Here is a 20,360-nt window from a genome sequence, read left to right as displayed (position 1 = left end):
CTGAAAATATTCTGTGAGCTACCTTTCACCTTACTCTGTTGACTGTGGAGGAAGCACCACAGAATCAATCGTGTGTCTTGTTTCATATCTTTCCTAGTCATCCGTCACCATGAGTATCAATCACGTGTCTTGTTTTATATCTTTCCTAGTCATCCGTCACCATGAGTATCAATCACGTGTCTTGTTTTATATCTTTCCTAGTAATCCGTCAACATGAGTATCAATCACGTGTCTTGTTTCATATCTTTCCTAGTAATCCGTCACCATGAGTATCAATCACGTGTCTTGTTTCATATCTTTCCTAGAAATCCGTCAACATGAGTATCAATCACGTGTCTTGTTTCATATCTTTCCTAGTGATCCGTCACCATGAGTATCAATCACGTGTCTTGTTTCATATCCTTCCTAGTAATCCGTCAACATGAGTACGGACGCTGAGATGCAGATCTACGGCAAGGCTGCCATATACCTCCGTAAGCCTGAGAAGGAGAGGATGGAGGCACAAGCTGCACCCTTTGACTCAAAGAACGCGTGTTATGTGTCAGACGTCAAAGAGCTGTACCTTAAGGGTTTGGTGACTGACAGGGCCGACGGAAAGTGTACTGTGACAGTCACCAATCCTGACGGCTCCAAGCAGGTAAGGCTGATTTGAAAAGTATTCATGTTCAACTTTGTACAATTACTTTATTTCTTGAAAAAAATCATCAACATGAAAAATAAAAAATCAGTAACAAAATAGATAAAAAATAATTCATTTGTTTTTTGTAATTAGAATATAACATTCAAACATCATTTTTATTGCTGCTATTTAAAAATTGCATCGATTTTTTTTTCTCACAAATATAAGTAAAGAATCACTACGTACTCTGCGTACACCAATCATTAGGAACACCTTACCAATAGTGAGTAATAACAGCCTCAATTCGTTGGGGCGTGGACTCTACAAGGTATCGAAAGTGTTCCACAGGGATGCTGGCCCATATTGACTCCAATGCTTCCCACAAATTTGCTGGATGTCTTTAGGCTGGTAAAATATTATTGATGCACAAGGGAAACTGTTGAGCGTGAAAAAAACTAGCAGCGTTGCAGTTCTTGACTCAATCCGGTCCGCCTGACACCTACTACCATACCCCGTTCAAAGGCACCTACTACCATACCCCGTTCAATGGCACCTACTACCATACCCCGTTCAATGGCACCTACTACCATACGCCGTTCAATGGCACCTACTACCATACCCCGTTCAATGGCACCTACTACCATACCCTGTTCAATGGCACCTACTACCATACCCCGTTCAAAGGCACCTACTACCATACCCCGTTCAATGGCACCTACTACCATACCCTGTTCAATGGCACCTACTACCATACCCCGTTCAATGGCACCTACTACCATACCCCGTTCAATGGAACTTAAATATTTTGTCCTTCATACTCTGGTCCCGTGTGGCTCATTTAGTAGAGCATAGTGTTTTCAAAGCCAGGGTTGTAAGGTTCTATTCCCACAGGGGACCAGTATGTAAACGTATGAACTCACTGCTGTAAGTCGCTTTGGATAAGAGCGACTGCTAAATGACATAAATGAATGGTACACAATTCATGTCTCAAGGGTTAAAAAAACCTTCTTTAACCTGTCTCCTCCCCTTCATCTACTCTGATTGAAGTGGATTTAACAAGTTACATTATTAAGGGATCATATATTGGATCATATATTTCACCTGGATTCACCTGGTCAGTCTATGTCCTGGATGGGAAGCTGGCGTCCCACACCCCCATCAAAGTTCCCCATCCCTGGTCTATGTCATGGAAAGAGCAGGTGTTCTTCATGTTTTGTATACTCAGTATATGTGCCAGTGGGTGATAAAGTAGTGGGATTCAATGGAGGGACGCATTTAAAAAAAAGATTGAACTTGTATTTAATGAGCAAAAAGCATTCAGTCAAGTCCAGTTTGATCTGTGTGTCATGTAGATTTCTGACTGTTTCAGGAAGGAAAAGAGTTCAAAGAGGCAGACGTCTACCAGATGAACCCCCCTAAGTACGACAAGATTGAGGACATGGCCATGATGACCTACCTGAATGAAGCCTCTGTGTTGTATAACCTCAAAGAGCGTTATGCAGCATGGATGATCTATGTAAGAAACCTGCATAAACATACACAATTACATGAACATAAAAGAATACATGCATACTTACAGTACTACACATTAACACATACAGTACTACACATTAACACATACAGTACTACACATTAACACATACAGTACTACACATTAACACATACAGTACTACACATTAACACATACAGTACTACACATTAACACATACAGAACTACACATTAACACATACAGAACTACACATTAACACATACAGAACTACACATTAACACATACAGTACTACACATTAACACATACAGTACTACACATTAACACATACAGTACTACACATTAACACATACAGTACTACACATTAACACATACAGAACTACACATTAACACATACAGTACTACACATTAACACATACAGTACTACACATTAACATATACAGTACTACACATTAACACATACAGTACTACACATTAACACATACAGTACTACACATTAACACATACAGTACTACACATTAACACATACAGTACTACACAGTAACACATACAGTACTACACATTAACACATACAGTACTACACATTAACACATACAGAACTGCACATTACCACATACAGTACAACACATACAGTACTACACATTAACACATACAGTACTACACATTAACACATACAGAACTACACATTAACACATACAGTACTTCACATTAACACATACAGAACTACACATTAACACATACAGTACTACACATTAACACATACAGTACTACATATTAACACATAAAGTACTACACATTAACACATACAGTACTACACATTAACACATACAGTACTACACATTAACACATACAGTACTACACATTAACACATACAGAACTACACATTAACACATACAGTACTACACATTAACACATACAGTACTACACATTAACACATACAGTACTACACATTAACACATACAGAACTACACATTAACACATACAGTACTACACATTAACACATACAGAACTACACATTAACACATACAGTACTACACATTAACACATACAGTACTACACATTAACACATAAAGTACTACACATTAACACATACAGTACTACACATTAACACATACAGTACTACACATTAACACATACAGAACTACACATTAACACATACAGAACTACACATTAACACATACAGTACTACACATTAACACATACAGTACTACACATTAACACATACAGTACTACACATTAACACATACAGAACTACACATTAACACATACAGAACTACACATTAACACATACAGTACAACACATTAACACATACAGTACTACACATTAACACATACAGTACTACACATTAACACATACAGTACTACACATACCAATACTGCAGACCCACATAACCAAAGTACACCCACATCCTCATGTGAATCCAGGTGAAAGTCAATCAGATTTAGTTAATCCCCTAATTTAATTTGATCACTTTCGTCCAGACCTACTCTGGGCTGTTCTGTGCCACGGTGAACCCCTACAAGTGGCTCCCCGTGTACGACATGGAGGTTGTTAACGCCTACAGAGGGAAGAAGAGGATGGAGGCTCCACCCCATATCTTCTCCGTCTCTGACAACGCCTTCCAGTTCATGCAGATCGGTACGAGCTCTCATGGATGGATGGATGGATGGATGGATGGATGGATGGATGGATGGATGGATGGATGGATGGATGGATGGATGGATGAAAGTAAAAATATGCTTTAGAGAGGTACACACTTAAAACAAATGGTTATATTTTGGGTTATTTGGCTTGTAACCATAGCGGATCCCTATTTGGTGCTATGTAGAACCCTTACTTGAAGGTTCCATAAAGAACCATGCTCGTACTGTTCTAAATGGAACCTTTATGGTGCTACAAAGGCCTTTCCTGTGGGGTCGTGGCCAGTGTCAGTCATTATCAATTATCATTATGGTTCCACATAGAACCATCACCCTTCCCATAGAACCACATCCAAACACCCTCAGGGGTCGTGGCCAGCGTCAGTCATTATCAAAGGTAAACCTGGAGCAATTGAAATCTTTTCAGCGCAAAGATGCAAACTAGCAACCTTTTGGGTTACTGGATCAACACTCTAACCACTAGGCTCATTGTGATGGTAGTACGCAACAGATTAGATAAACTGGAATGACTGTCTCACAGTTGAACAAAAATTAGCTGTGAGTAAACCACACCCCAAAATATTCTAATGAGCCGCCGCCCCTATATTTTAATTATCACTAAAAGAGGAAAGAACCTTTTTCTCAACCGCAAAGAACCATTGAAGAGCTCAAAGGGTTCTCTGAGTCATTATGGTTCCACATAGAACCATCACCCTTCCCAAAGAACCCTTGAGGAACCCTGTTTTCTAAGTGTGTATCTAGTGTTTTCTAGTCTAGGTCAAGAACAGTTTGATGGGAATATCTGACTTCACTGGCCTTGAATGGAGAATGTTCCATACTAAAATTAATGATGATGCTATGAATGCTATAATGTACCCATAATGCTGCTTGGGTATGATAAGCAATATGTATTTTGGTTACAGATAACGAGAACCAGTCCGTCCTGATTACGTAAGTTGTTTACTAAAATGTCACTTGACAAATGGTTTCTATGATATTATGTTTGGTCACTTGGTGTGAAGAACATACATGACATTATGAATGGATTAGGCAATGTGTAATAATGATTCGATGAGTAGGAATATTTGTTAATTATTTATGTTAGAAAACAGGTCAACAGTCTATTGTTCGATGCTATTTCTTAGTGAAAGACAATTTTGCACTCAAACATGTAACTAAAACCCCTCTTTCTCTGTCACATAAACAAGTGGAGAATCCGGTGCAGGAAAGACTGTCAACACCAAGCGTGTCATCCAGTACTTTGCCACCATTGCAGTGTCTGGTGCCAAGAAGGAAGTAGACCCCAACAAAATGCAGGTAGGTTGTGCTTATGTTTCTCTTTTTAACACATTTCAGTTTGGTTGGGTGTCAAAACATGTTTCAAGGAAAATGAATGTTCCAAAAAATCTAGAAAAACGAACTTTACCAGTTTCTGAGCAACTTGTGTTTGTCTTGATCAGGGGTCTCTTGAGGATCAGATCATTGCTGCTAACCCTCTGCTGGAGGCTTACGGTAATGCCAAGACAGTGAGGAATGACAACTCATCTCGCTTTGTAAGTATAAAGGGCACACTGTGGAAGTTATCTTATATTGTAAACATTTATTTCAGTAGTTGTCTAGTTCTCTAGTTTCAGTAATTCTCCACAAACTGCAACATCTAAAGGGGTCTATCAAAGTAAGATGTTACATTTATTTAGTTGACCTTTCTCTAACCTCCATGCTCTACTACAGGGTAAATTCATCAGGATTCACTTCCAAGGAGGAAAACTGGCTAAAGCTGACATTGAGACCTGTGAGTTGGTTTTCCTTGTTTCTCAATGCTTTTCTAAATTCACTGAGAACATTTTTGGGAGATCAAATCATCACAATTATTTGTCTCTCTGTCTCGCTCTCGCTCTCTCTCTCTCTCTCGCTCTCTTTGTCTCTCAGACCTGCTGGAGAAGTCCAGAGTGTCCTTCCAGCTGCCCGATGAGAGAGGCTACCACATCTTCTTCCAGATGATGACCAACCACAAACCTGAGATTGTTGGTACGTCAAAGCACAGGTTCAGGAGAAATTATTCCCACCATCTGTGGAACTTGAGAACATCCAAGGTAACAAGACATCTAGACATGAGTCAGGTCTTTGGGGAAGATCAAAGAAATGCACTGTGCTGCATCAGTCCGGGAGACTTTTATGATGCTATTTATTATATACTACATGTATCCTTGAGTCCCACGTATTGAGTAAAGGAGGGAGAGATACTGTGGAGGTAGGACAGAAGAATTCTGAGAGATTTAACTGACAAGCCGTTCTCTGTTGTCCACAGAAATGTCACTCATCACCACCAACCCCTACGACTTCCCCATGTGCAGCCAGGGTCAGATCACTGTGGCCAGCATCAACGACAAGGAAGAGCTGGATGCCACAGACGTGAGTTATACAAAGGGTTAACCAAACTCTACATATGGAATAGGTAGGACCACCATACACACTGAATACATGGTGCAATTCCAACTTAAATGCCTTGTGTTAGTTAGGCATGTGCCTCAAGGCACTCTTCATGCCTTCACACGTCACCTTGAGGCACATACATGTAAAACATCACGCAAGAGAGGGCCACTAAGTGCCCCTGTGGAACAATGTAAAACTCATTTTGTGCTGCCGTCTACTAGTGTGTCGGCCAAGCGTAATCATGTGGAGCTGAGAAGCCAGTGGAATCTATCCATCCCATTTGTTCTGGAGTGAGCTGGAACTGAGCAAATCTGCTGTTCACTTCATCACTGTTGTACTTCCTCTCTAATGCCAGGATGCCATTACAATCCTGGGCTTCACTAATGAGGAGAAGGTGGGCATCTACAAGCTGACAGGAGCTGTACTGCACCATGGAAACTTGAAATTCAAGCAGAAGCAGCGTGAGGAGCAGGCCGAGCCAGACGGCACAGAGGGTGAGTCCCACTCATAGATATACAATATGTAGAGCTTTAGTCCCATTCCCAGTCCCCAGCATAGAAATAGAACATGTAAAACAGACAGTGCCACATGAAAGTCAGGTAGGAGATCATTTTTGGAGACCAAATTCCAACCTCCAGAAATGATTTGAAATGGATGTGGATGAAAATCAAAACCGTAACCCACAAAAGAGTTGACCAAACTGTTTTGTCAGTGTGACATCAGAAACATCTTGTGTGCCTGAGTTTGTTGTTGTTGGTTTTCTCTCCAGTGGCTGATAAAATCGCCTACCTGCTGGGCCTGAACTCAGCTGAGATGTTGAAGGCTCTGTGCTACCCCAGAGTGAAGGTCGGCAACGAGTATGTGACCAAGGGACAGACTGTACCTCAGGTAAGGCAGTCAAACACAGCATCTACCGTTTCCTCACCACCGCAATTATTTTGGGGACGAGTGCATAGCTTTTTTTGAATAGTGATGATGTTTTCCCCCCCAAAGCTCTCATCACCTTATCACTAGACATGCTCAACATCTCATGTATTCATTGGAGGTATAATCATTGCAGGTTAATAACTCAGTGAGTGCCCTGGCTAAGTCCATCTATGAGAGGATGTTCTTGTGGATGGTCATCCGTATCAACGAGATGTTGGACACCAAGAATCCAAGGCAGTTCTATATCGGTGTGCTCGACATTGCCGGGTTTGAGATCTTTGATGTGAGTATGAGACCAGAACAAGACAATGAGTTGTGATTGAGAGGAATTACAGCCTTGTATGATGATGAAATGATCCCTTCTGAAATTCCATCAACAGTACAACAGCATGGAGCAGCTGTGCATCAACTTCACCAATGAGAAACTGCAACAGTTTTTCAACCACACCATGTTCGTCCTGGAACAAGAGGAGTACAAGAAGGAGGGAATCGTCTGGGCCTTCATTGACTTCGGCATGGACTTGGCTGCCTGCATTGAGCTTATTGAGAAGGTAAACTGTCTGAGGATTATAATGGACCACAGCAGCAAAGCTCATAGGGAGCGCTGTGTGAGATATTATCACTGTGGTTTAACGTATTTGACTGTTGATAACTCAATATGTTTCCTATTATTTGCCCCTAAGTGAATATAATCCTATAATAGCATGTTTTCTAAAGGAATGAATGTGATCCTAAATGTAAATATCACTAATTTTATATAAATCTCTTTTCATAAAGCCATTGGGCATCTTCTCCATCCTTGAAGAGGAGTGCATGTTCCCCAAGTCTTCAGACACTACCTTCAAGGACAAGCTGTACTCCCAGCATCTTGGCAAAACCAAGGCGTTTGAGAAGCCCAAGCCAGCCAAAGGCAAGGCAGAGGCCCACTTCTCCCTGGTGCACTACGCCGGTACTGTGGACTACAACATCACTGGCTGGCTGGAGAAGAACAAGGACCCCCTGAACGATTCAGTTATTCAGCTGTACGGGAAGTCCTCAGTCAAACTGTTGGTTGCCCTGTATCCCGCTGCTCCACCTGAGGGTAAGACTAACATCACGTCAAAAGATTTATTTAAGCACTAATTACAACTCAGACCCCCATTTTCTTTAAAGTCTTTGAATTGATCACAATTTCTCAGGTTAATTCACTGGGTACATTTAATTGGTGTTATCTCATTGGCACCATTTGCGTTAAGATGAGTGTGAAGTTAACCCCAGATTGTCTCATTTCTAATTAGTGTGCTCGCTGAAGACAACACCACTCTAGATTTCTTACATACTCTTATTGTTATTCTATTTATTCCTCCCGCTACAGGAAATGGACTTGTCTGATTATCTTTTACTTTGCCCTTTTGAACAGATAATACCAAGAAGGGAGGCAAGAAGAAGGGTGGTTCTATGCAGACTGTGTCCTCCCAGTTCAGGGTGAGCTTCTGAAATGTGTATATTCAGTCCTTCAAAAGGTGCATTGATTATCGTGAATGATTTCTGAGAAAATGCTTTTGTAACCCTCTTACAGGAGAACTTACATAAGCTGATGACCAACTTGAGGAGTACTCATCCTCACTTTGTGCGCTGCCTGATCCCCAACGAGTCAAAGACTCCAGGTACAATACATGTTGAGTTAAATATGACATCTTACCAGTTCAGTATCAGTAATCTTAACGAACTAATCTTTAATCTGTTTAAGAGTACTGAAAGAGACTTGGTTTGTTTTTACCAGGTCTGATGGAGAACTTCCTGGTTATCCACCAGCTCAGGTGTAATGGAGTTCTGGAGGGTATCAGGATCTGCAGGAAGGGCTTCCCCAGCAGAATTATCTATGCTGACTTCAAGCAGAGGTACACAACACACAAACACTAATAAACACATGCAAGCATGGACATGCACACACACAGATCTGTTCCAAGGGGTTGTAACAGCATCAGAGTAGTCTTACCTTTTACGTAATATAACCAACCTATTACAACTTAACAGATTGTTTAAACATTTTCCTCATTCAGGTACAAAGTACTGAATGCCAGTGTCATCCCTGAGGGCCAGTTCATGGACAACAAGAAGGCTTCTGAGAAGCTGCTTGGGTCCATTGATGTGAATCACGATGATTACAAGTTTGGACACACCAAGGTCAGTCACATACACCCTGCAGAAGCTGACAACAAAACTTCAGTGATCATTTAAACGCTAACCAATCAACATCTCTCCAGTTGGTCTATACATCCTTTTTTCTTTATTTTCTTAATTTAAAGTGGCAATCAGCAGTTGAAACAATTATAAAGTGTTCTCCCCGCCCCGGTTTTGGTAAAAAGCTGAGGGTTGTGGCTGGAGAAATGTAACCACTCTCAAATCCATGTGTAACTATGTGTTGTTGTATGTATCGAACTGCTTTGCTTTATCTTGGCCAGGTCGCAATTGTAAATGAGAACGTGTTCTCAATTTGCCTACCTGGTTAAATAAAGGTGAAAAAAAATTAAAAATAAATAAAAATAAATAAATCCATAGACTGAGCTATGAATGCAAGGACTGACCATCCATGATATCAAAAGTATAGTTCTAACCATGCTTTTAGGCTATATAGTGTTTGTTTACATTTACTTAGTTTAAAACCAGCAGAGTAAAACAAGCTCATTTTTTGGGGTTCTGATGGGGTACGACAGTTGAACTAAGCTCATGAGGCATTTATCAGTTATATTCTTCAAGAATCAATGGGTACATCTACTTCAGGGGCGGCAGCGTAGCCTAGTGGTTAGAGCGTTGGACTAGTAACCGCAAGGTTGCAACTTCAAATCCCCGAGCTGAGAAGATACAGCTCGTTCTGCCCCTGAACAAGGCAGTTAACCCACAAATAAGAATTTGTTCTTAACTGACTTGCCTAGTTAAATAAAGATAAAATAAATGTTTTTATTTATATGTCCCAAAAGTAGATGTGTAAACTGCAGAGTGCCCCTTTAAGTAATGTAAAAGCTGTAAAAACATTGTAGTGTTGTTTTCTTCTAAGTCGTACATCACAAGCATAGAGGAGAAAGTCAACTCATTGTCATGTGCATTGTGTTGGAGTGGGATGGACGCAGTTATCTGTATCTGTGTTCATTAACTCTCTACGACTGTACAATAACAAGTTAGAGACAATCTATCACGTGGTTTGTTTGTAAGCATTGCAATGTTTATGTTGTTCAAATTAATCTAGTGGTGTTGTTCCTCTTCTCATGATTCAACCCTGTTCTATCTGCCACCATCTCACTGTGGTTTCATAATGGACCGTGTTTACCTGTGTCTCAGGTGTTCTTCAAAGCCGGTCTGCTGGGTGTCCTGGAGGAGATGAGAGATGAGAAGCTGGCCTCTCTGGTCGGCATGGTCCAGGCTCTCAGCCGTGGATTCCTCATGAGGAGAGAGTTCACCAAGATGATGGAGAGGAGGTGAGGAAGAGTAGACATCTTGGCAAAGCTTTCTGTCAACCAGCTGTGTCTAATGCATTATGATTACATAGTGTATATGACGTGAGTTGATCAGAATGAGGAAGTACGTCTTATAATGCTCTATTAAAGCTGTAGTTTGGGATTTGGAAAGCTGTTGAATTGTCATTTAAATGTGCGATGTTTACCCATTCATTGTTGAAGAATATAAAATGCCTCATGAGCTTAGCATGAGATGTCAATCCTCACATCTAAAGAGCTGTCTATGAATTCAAGAGGGGTTACTTTTCCCTAGCGCCATTCCTCAGCTGTACACAAAAGTGTCGGGGGTGGCTCCATTTTGAGGTTCTTTGAATACCAGAATGGAGCTTCATTAAACATGTCACTCACCATGCCACTCTGTCCTTTCTGTCGACCAGAGATTCCGTCTTCTCCATCCAGTACAACATCCGTTCATTCATGAATGTTAAAACCTGGCCATGGATGAAGTTGTACTTCAAGATCAAGCCCCTGCTGCAGAGCGCTGAGACTGAGAAGGAGCTGGCCAACATGAAGGAGAACTATGAGAAGATGCAGACAGACCTGGCCAAGGCTCTGGCCAAGAAGAAGGAGCTGGAGGAGAAGATGGTGTCTCTGCTGCAGGAGAGGTCCGACCTGGCGCTCCAAGTCACATCTGTGAGTGAGCAACGACCGTCACGACGGCACATTTACACACACATGATCACAGACACGAACACACGCACGAACAAACACACACACAATCACACTGTGACGTATGTGGCTAAGTCACGTATTTATATTGCCTATGTTACCTAGACTACCGATATTTCATGTATTTCTATTGATTTACCCTGACCTCTTTGACTAAACTACGTCCGTCTGCTGATACACAAAGTGAAACTGCAGATTTTTTTCTGCTGTTCTGAAACCCAGGATTCAGAGAATCTGAACGATGCTGAGGAAAGGTGTGAGGGGCTCATCAAGAGCAAGATCCAGCTGGAGGCCAAACTCAAAGAGACGACCGAGAGGCTGGAGGACGAGGAGGAGATGAATGCTGAGTTGACTGCCAAGAAGAGGAAGCTGGAGGACGAGTGCTCTGAGCTGAAGAAGGACATTGATGACCTGGAGCTCACCTTGGCCAAAGTGGAGAAGGAGAAGCACGCCACTGAAAACAAGGTCTCGTAGACAGTCTAACAAAACAATCATCCAAACAATAACCAACTCAAAACGTAGCTAAACAGAAATTGAATTCAAGTTGTTTTGTGGCTGCAGGGAAAATCAAGACAGTAAATAGTGGAATGTCAGTTTCGGGGTACTCCCCACATCCATTGCATGTTCTGCTCCCCCCTCGTTTATGACTTCCCCTTAGTACACTGGCATGAAGTACACTGCTATCTAGTGTTGAATCTATAGTACAGTATTTGTTGACATTAATCTGAATTAAATGAATGAAATATATATCTAAATATATACCTCTCCTTTATGGTGATGTGACCAATGAGTCATTTTGGCTGTGTCTGTTTTCAGGTTAAAAACTTGACAGAGGAGATGGCGTCTATGGATGAGAGTGTTGCCAAGCTGACCAAAGAGAAGAAAGCCCTCCAAGAGGCCCACCAGCAGACACTGGACGACCTGCAGTCAGAGGAGGACAAAGTCAACACTCTGACCAAGTCCAAGACCAAGCTGGAACAGCAAGTGGACGACGTGAGTGGAGGTTGACATTTTGGCCATAATAAGATTATATTATCTTCAGTAATTTAGATTTGACCAACACATGTCTGTTTATATCTTGTAGCTTGAGGGTTCTCTGGAGCAAGAGAAGAAGCTCCGTATGGACCTTGAGAGATCCAAGAGAAAGCTGGAGGGAGATCTGAAACTGGCCCAGGAGTCCATAATGGACCTGGAGAATGACAAGCAGCAGTCTGATGAGAAAATCAAGAAGTAAACACAAACAAATGAGAACAGTATTACTGCCATATTGATCATAATGGTTGTTCTTGACATATTATTGTAATTATGAATTAGCATTTGCATGTGATTCTTAAAAGCAAAGTGATTGGTATGATATTCTCCCTTTACACTATCAAACCAAAACCAACTCTGCAATCGATGTGTTTGTGTTTCTTAGGAAGGAGTTTGAGACCAGCCAGCTCCTCAGCAAGATAGAGGATGAGCAGTCTCTGGGAGCTCAGCTGCAGAAGAAGATCAAGGAACTCCAGGTAAAATAGGATCTAAGCTCCAGTACAGGAAAGAACACACCTCAATCATTTCCTTAAAACATGTATTCTGATAGCACACATTCTTCCTGGTGGCTTCTGATGGCTCAGTAGGTTGGAAGATGGAGCTTCTTACCATTGGGGTTTTGGTTGCAACATGGGACAATGTCTACTTAATATATTAGTGTAACTGACTTTGTAATTAACACATTTATGTAAAATTTACAAACTCTTATTCTGTTGTGTTTCAACTGTATTGTAGTGTTCACCCCTCCCTGCTCCTGCCCCCTGTTTTAGGCTCGTATTGAGGAGCTGGAGGAGGAAATTGAGGCTGAGCGTGCTGCCAGGGCCAAGGTTGAGAAGCAGAGGGCCGATCTCTCCAGGGAACTTGAGGAGATCAGCGAGAGGCTGGAGGAGGCCGGAGGCGCCACTGCTGCTCAGATTGAGATGAACAAGAAGCGTGAGGCTGAGTTCCAGAAGCTGCGTCGTGATCTTGAAGAGTCCACCCTGCAGCATGAGGCCACAGCCGCCGCTCTGCGCAAGAAGCAGGCCGACAGTGTGGCTGAGCTCGGGGAGCAGATCGACAACCTTCAACGCGTCAAGCAGAAGCTGGAGAAGGAGAAGAGCGAGTACAAGATGGAGATTGATGACCTCTCCAGCAACATGGAGGCTGTCGCCAAGGCTAAGGTGAGTAGTGATGTTTTAGTCAAGCAGTGTTGAGGGGGATCAACTTCATTAATATTCAAGTGAACTGAAGTTGACAGGAGTTCCATATATAAAGTAATGATGGGACTTGTTTCACTAACAGGGCAATCTGGAGAAGATGTGCCGTACTCTTGAGGACCAGCTGAGTGAGCTCAAGACTAAGAACGATGAGAATGTTCGCCAGGTCAACGACATCAGCGGACAGAGGGCCAGACTCCTGACAGAAAATGGTACCATCAACAATGAACAACAAACCAACGTAGTGTACAATAACATGTTGGGGGCTGCATCTATATAGTCCAGTCTACATACTGTAGATTCTACTGTACTATTCACCACCTAACATTGCCCTACGATACCTCAAAATACATTTTCAATTGTAGTGAACAGAGACCCCATTAACAAGATGTCCCTCTATCCCTGTAGGTGAGTTTGGACGCCAGCTGGAGGAGAAGGAAGCCCTGGTGTCTCAGCTGACAAGAGGCAAACAGGCCTTCACCCAGCAGGTTGAGGAGATGAAGAGACTGATTGAGGAGGAGGTCAAGGTAAGGAATCCAAAATGGACAACAGCGACCATAGAGTTTAGAGCCATATCTTCAAATAGATTGTGACTACGCCACCCTCAGACTTCTACTGTCATTTGTTTTACTCTTTTTGTCTTCATCTTTCTCTCTTTGTCTCTCACAGGCTAAAAACGCCCTGGCCCACGGTGTCCAGTCTGCCCGCCATGACTGTGACCTCCTGAGAGAGCAGTTTGAAGAAGAGCAGGAGGCCAAGGCAGAGCTGCAACGTGGAATGTCCAAGGCCAACAGCGAGGTGGCTCAGTGGAGGACTAAGTATGAAACTGATGCCATCCAACGCACAGAGGAGCTGGAGGAGGCCAAGTGAGTCACACGCAACAGCAAAAGCTCTAATATAGGGTGTGGATGGTGAGGGTGGTAGGGGGATCTGAGAAAATGTTACATCAATATGTATTGTAAGTTATTGTGGCATTTGTTTTTCAACAAATTGGTCACAATAAAAACCACCCTCTTATCGGCCAACAGGAAGAAGCTGGCCCAGCGTCTGCAGGAGGCTGAGGAGACCATTGAGGCGACCAACTCCAAGTGCGCCTCCCTGGAGAAGACCAAGCAGAGGCTGCAGGGAGAGGTGGAGGACCTCATGATTGACGTTGAGAGAGCCAACGCAATGGCCGCCAACCTCGATAAGAAGCAGAGGAACTTTGACAAGGTGAAAATGCATTTTCTGTCTGCTACATGTGATCAATTGTAGTAAAATGTTAGTATATTTCTGATTCAAAACTCTTCATGATTGACTTCTAATGACAATCCCATGGATTCTCCCAGGTCCTGGCAGAGTGGAAGCAGAAGTATGAGGAGGGTCAGGCTGAGCTGGAAGGAGCTCAGAAGGAGGCTCGCTCTATGAGCACCGAACTCTTCAAGTTGAAGAACTCCTACGAGGAGGCTCTGGATCATCTGGAGACTCTGAAGAGGGAGAACAAGAACCTACAACGTGAGATTTTGAAAATCAATCTATTGGTGTTTGTTCGACTAGTGTTTTGAAAATTGTAGGAACTGTATTCATCAACATGACTTTTACACCATCTCAGTGTTTTTATGAACAGTTTAAAATATTATGATTTAGTTATCGGTATTCCTTTGAACAACCCAAGGAAGTGCAGGGCAATTAGATTTACAAGACCGTATGAAGTGCTGCTCTTTAATGAACTGTTATTATGATTTAATGTCAACTTGAGAGCATTGGTGATTTCCACCGAAAATCTAAACTGCTCCTCTGTTTGTGTGTGCAGAGGAGATCTCTGACCTGACTGAGCAGATTGGAGAGACTGGCAAGAGCATCCATGAGCTGGAGAAGGCCAAGAAGACCGTGGAGACAGAGAAGTCTGAGATCCAGACCGCTCTGGAGGAGGCTGAGGTACAAACTACAGCTGTATGATGGGAAAAGGAGTGTTCCACTAGCCAAATCAAATCAAATCAAATGTATTTATATAGCCCTTCTTACATCAGCTGATATCTCAAAGTGCTGTTCAGAAACCCAGCCTAAAACCCAAAACAGCAAGCAATGCAGGTGTAGAAGCACGGTGGCTAGGAAAAACTCCCTAGAAAGGCCAAAACCTAGGAAGAAACCTAGAGAGGAACCAGGCTATGAAGGGTGGCCAGTCCTCTTCTGGCTGTGCCAAGTGGAGATTATAACAGAACACGGCCCAGGGCTTCTAAAACGTTTTCAGCTCGAGACTCAAAAGAGAAATTGACCATCCTCCTGTGACCAAAATCATCCTCCCATGACCCAAATTAAGAATAAACTGTATATTTAGTTTCTTGTGTTATACACATCCAAATGTAATAAACACAATTCGCTTGACTGTTTCTCTTTGTCCAGGGCACACTGGAGCACGAGGAATCCAAGATTCTGCGTGTGCAGCTGGAGCTGAACCAGATCAAGGGTGAGGTGGACAGGAAGATCGCTGAGAAGGACGAGGAGATGGAGCAGATCAAGAGGAACAGCCAGAGGGTGGTCGACTCCATGCAGAGCACCCTGGACTCTGAGGTCAGGAGCAGGAATGACGCCCTGAGGGTAAAGAAGAAGATGGAGGGAGACCTGAACGAGATGGAGATCCAGCTGAGCCACGCCAACAGGCAGGCCGCTGAGTCCCAGAAACAGCTGAGGAACGTCCAGGGACAGTTCAAGGTAAAGGGACTGGGACATCAGGCTCAAACATCTGAACATGGGGAGGTATTTGTTTGTGAATCTGTAGAAAAGAATAGAACAGAGGGATTAAATAGTGGATTAATATACTGTAGAAAGGTAGGGAAACTGGGGAAATTCTTACCAATTTACATTTCTATCAATGATCCTATCGCCCCTACTTGCCAATGAGTCCTAATGAACCCATGTCATTGTGAACCCCAGGATGCCCAATTGCACCTTGATGACGCCGTCCGCGCCTCAGAGGACATGAAGGAGCAGGCAGCCATGGTGGAACGCAGGAACGGTCTGATGGTGGCTGAAATCGAGGAGCTGAGAGTTGCTCTGGAGCAGACAGAGAGAGGTCGCAAAGTGGCTGAGACTGAGCTGATAGACGCCAGCGAGCGCGTCGGACTGCTGCACTCCCAGGTACGGGTCAAAAGACATTTCTAATGAAACGCAACCAAGCATCTGGAATTCGTCTTCGACAGTGCTGCCTTTTTAGATTTTCATAATTTCTGCCCTGTGACTTGTAAGTTCTCTTGAGCGTCAAAACAAATGGTCTTGTTTCCTCCTCCAGAACACCAGCCTTCTGAATTCCAAGAAGAAGCTGGAGTCTGACCTGGTTCAGGTGCAGGGAGAGGTGGACGACATCACCCAGGAGGCCAGGAACGCAGAGGAGAAGGCCAAGAAGGCCATCACTGATGTGAGTCCTTATGATCGATTGAATAATGTCAACTTGATTTGTCCCAAAGGGCCAATGGTAGCTGGGGCTGGTTAACCACAACAAGGATCTCAGAGGGAGGTTATGATTGGTGTAGTCTTGGAAATCCCAGATGTAGGGCAACAGCACTAGGTCTGGGAATCGTGTCAGATTTTCTTGGCCAATTTGGGGAAGGTGCTCTTCAGACAGACAAATCTTCCAACAAATCGTGAGTTTGGCCAGGCGGGGCTTAAAAATAATCTCAACGGAAACATGACAAAGGCAGACCCACAATGCGGACACAGATAGCTAGGCTAATTTAAGCCACAGCCAGTCATTATTATTATTACTATTACTATTATAATCATGACGCATGCAAACTATGTACATGTACTTGCGAAATACACTAATTGAAAAATATGCTTAATCTAGCTAGCAACTGTAAATGTTTGGCAGGGTTCTGGACAGATTTTACGGCGCCCCACTCTGCCCTTTCCTCTCTGCCAAGCTGACGATTGTTTTAGTGCACCCATGTATGCTGGAACGTTGGTAACCCATCTGTCTGGGAGGCAACACATCTGTCTAGAGAGACTATGATTGGTGCCAGTTGGTGCACAAATTAAACACACTACCATTCCAGGCGGCCATGATGGCTGAGGAGCTGAAGAAGGAGCAGGACACCAGCTCTCACCTGGAGAGGATGAAGAAGAACCTGGAGGTCACAGTCAAGGACCTGCAGCACCGCCTGGATGAGGCTGAGAATCTGGCCATGAAGGGAGGCAAGAAGCAGCTCCAGAAGCTGGAGTCCAGGGTGAGTTAACAGCAGGGTGAGTTGACAGCAGGGTGAGTTAACAGCAGGGTGAGTTGACAGCAGGGTGAGCTGACAGCAGGGTGAGTTAACAGCAGGGTGAGTTAACAGCAGGGTGAGCTGACAGCAGGGTGAGTTACCAGCAGGGTGAGTTAACAGCAGGGTGAGTTAACAGCAGGGTGAGTTACCAGCAGGATGAGTTAACAGCAGGGTGAGTTAACAGCAGGGTGAGTTAACAGCAGGGTGGATTGAAAGGCTGAATAGTGGACATTTATTTAATTATAATAAAATACACAGGAACATTGAGTTATGACGTTCTGTCAATAATCCACCTTGACGATGAAAAGCTGTTATCATTACAGACCCTTCTATTCAAAGAGTTAAACTACATCGAAACAGACAACAATTGTGTCTCTTTGACTGAGTAGAATCATATCCATCTGTTTTGAAAATATTTGTTCTGTCTGATTTCACCACCTCAAATGCCTACGTTATTTTCTTCCATAAAGGTGCGTGAGCTCGAGACGGAGGTGGAGGCCGAGCAGAGAAGAGGTGTAGACGCGGTCAAGGGAGTCCGCAAGTATGAGCGCAGAGTCAAGGAGCTCACTTACCAGGTAAGAGAAAGTGTCTTCATCACACACTTGACACTAACACAGACAGGTTTGTGTGTAAAACTATGTGGCAGTGATTCTTTGATCCTCTCCCACAGACTGAGGAGGATAAGAAGAACGTTGGCAGACTACAGGACCTGGTAGATAAGCTGCAGATGAAAGTCAAGGCCTACAAGAGGCAGGCTGAGGAAGCGGTGAGTCATACTTAGTCAAATACTCTGAAATCATACATTCAAAAACAGATTCTCCCCCCTAGTAGACATTACAAAACGTAATGTCTATATAGTTTAGTGTAAGTGCTACTACACATCAGTCCACAATGACTCAACTGAAGAACTTATGTACATTTCTGAGAGCCTCCCATACATCTCTATGCCTATGTGTTGTTAGCAACTTAAAGGAGACGGGGCTGAATATTAATTTGCTGTGCCGGGGGCTGGTCTAGTGGTGGTGCTGCCGCCCCTGGAGTCAGCGGTTTGATACCCCGTTCTGTAACTCACGTTCTCTGCTGTATCATCCATCTCCCTATTTGAATGCTGACGTTATGCTCTCCTGTTTCCCCTCACCCAGGAGGAAGCAGCTAACCAGCACATGTCTAAGTTCCGGAAGGTTCAGCATGAGCTGGAGGAGGCTGAGGAGCGTGCTGACATCGCTGAGACTCAGGTCAACAAGCTCAGAGCCAAGACCCGCGACAGTGGAAAGGTACAGAGCTGCTGCTGCACCTACACCTGACTCATCTTCAAATATATGATCACATCAACACCACCTATGATTCAGCCTTCACAGAGGTCAATACTGACCTTTTACACTCAAATGTATTGAACATCTCCAAGAAGCACATCAGGGCAACAACAAAAAAGATTCATTCAAACTAAGTTGGTATTTCAAAATCGAAAATTAAAGCTTAGCATTGAGCCTTAAATGCTTGGTACATCATGCTTTATAGTGTTACATATTTAACATGTTTATAATTAATACTGATCCATTCTTGTCTTTCTTCTTACAGGGCAAAGAAGCTGCTGAATAAACGAAGATCAAAGTATTGAACATTAAAGTCTTTTCATTTTCCTGTGTTGCATAAAATATGATTTTCATGGTAAAATGTTGAGCATTTATTAAAAACACTTAGGCCTATGTACACTTCCTTTGTGACTGTGGACTTATTACTCAGCTACCAGCTTTTTCATATTATATATTGTGCTTTAATTAAAGGAGCAATCTGGGAATCCAACAACAATACAGCGGTCACCTTGTTAGGTAAACAGCTGAGGGATGAGGTTGGAGAAATGTAACAACTCTCAAATTGATACAGAGATATGGAGGAATGGACTGACCATTCATAACATCAAGAAAATAGTTTTAACCTTTTACAGTTGGGGGGGAAAAGAAAACAAGGCAACAGTAAACATGTTATCCCCCACATTCGGTGCCAGAAGAGTAGCGTTTTAAGTGTTTTTCACAAAATTCTAAATGGCGTAAAATCTATAAGGGCGGACCATGTGGCCCTGAGGCAAATGTGTCACTTGTGAGGATAGGGACCTACAGTATGTACAGAATTTCATGGCGTTAGGTCAAACGGGGTGAGGGCTGTGAACTTTCAAAGTTAGCATTTTCAATTTCTTATAGCGCCACCATCTGGCCAAGACGGATTATTTTCCCAAATCGTCAAAATCGGGCCACTGCTGTCTGAGACATCGTGTGTGACTAACGTTGTACGAATGTTGGAACGTACTAACGGACAGAGTCAGATTCATAGTCCCCTCCCCGATTTCATCGTGGGGGACAAAAATAAGAGAAACACGTTAATCTCCCGTGGACAGACTACGTAAACATAAATGGTAATCGAGCATCTGACCAAATGTCGGTGAGAATTTATTTCTGGGTTATTATCAGAGGTCACACATAATTGGAAAAGGAAATGACGAACACGATATTGAGTGATTTTCAGCAGACATACACTTACAGCTGGCCTAGTGTTGGGCCAGTAACCAAAGGTTGCCAGTTTGAACCCCTGAGCAGACAAGGTGAAAAGGATCTGTCGTTCTTCCCTT

At 43.0% G+C, this 20,360-nt stretch overlaps 1 protein-coding gene across 1 annotated transcript; it reads left to right on the top strand.

The window, feature by feature from the left end:
- Positions 1-409: 409 nt before the first annotated feature.
- On the top strand, positions 410-19,449 carry LOC139577291 (myosin heavy chain, fast skeletal muscle-like). The gene is made up of 39 exons (XM_071404292.1): positions 410-637; positions 1,989-2,135; positions 3,590-3,746; positions 4,672-4,699; positions 4,957-5,065; positions 5,209-5,301; positions 5,480-5,540; positions 5,678-5,776; positions 6,057-6,160; positions 6,537-6,675; positions 6,951-7,069; positions 7,242-7,391; positions 7,489-7,659; positions 7,886-8,189; positions 8,508-8,572; positions 8,667-8,754; positions 8,871-8,988; positions 9,151-9,274; positions 10,427-10,563; positions 10,980-11,235; positions 11,494-11,736; positions 12,088-12,264; positions 12,356-12,501; positions 12,689-12,779; positions 13,074-13,463; positions 13,585-13,711; positions 13,908-14,026; positions 14,169-14,365; positions 14,528-14,711; positions 14,828-14,993; positions 15,292-15,416; positions 15,882-16,190; positions 16,413-16,616; positions 16,768-16,893; positions 17,531-17,701; positions 18,208-18,312; positions 18,408-18,503; positions 18,880-19,011; positions 19,316-19,449. Exons 1-39 carry the CDS (start codon positions 422-424, stop codon positions 19,334-19,336), a joined length of 5,814 nt encoding a protein of 1,937 aa, XP_071260393.1. The 5' UTR covers positions 410-421; the 3' UTR covers positions 19,337-19,449.
- Positions 19,450-20,360: the final 911 nt, after the last annotated feature.

Source organism: Salvelinus alpinus, chromosome 5 (genome assembly GCF_045679555.1).
Source record: "Salvelinus alpinus chromosome 5, SLU_Salpinus.1, whole genome shotgun sequence".
In the NCBI taxonomy this organism is placed as follows: domain Eukaryota; kingdom Metazoa; phylum Chordata; class Actinopteri; order Salmoniformes; family Salmonidae; genus Salvelinus; species Salvelinus alpinus.
The sequence above is the reverse complement of the archived record's forward strand: the minus strand, read 5'-3'. Positions and strand labels throughout refer to the sequence as shown.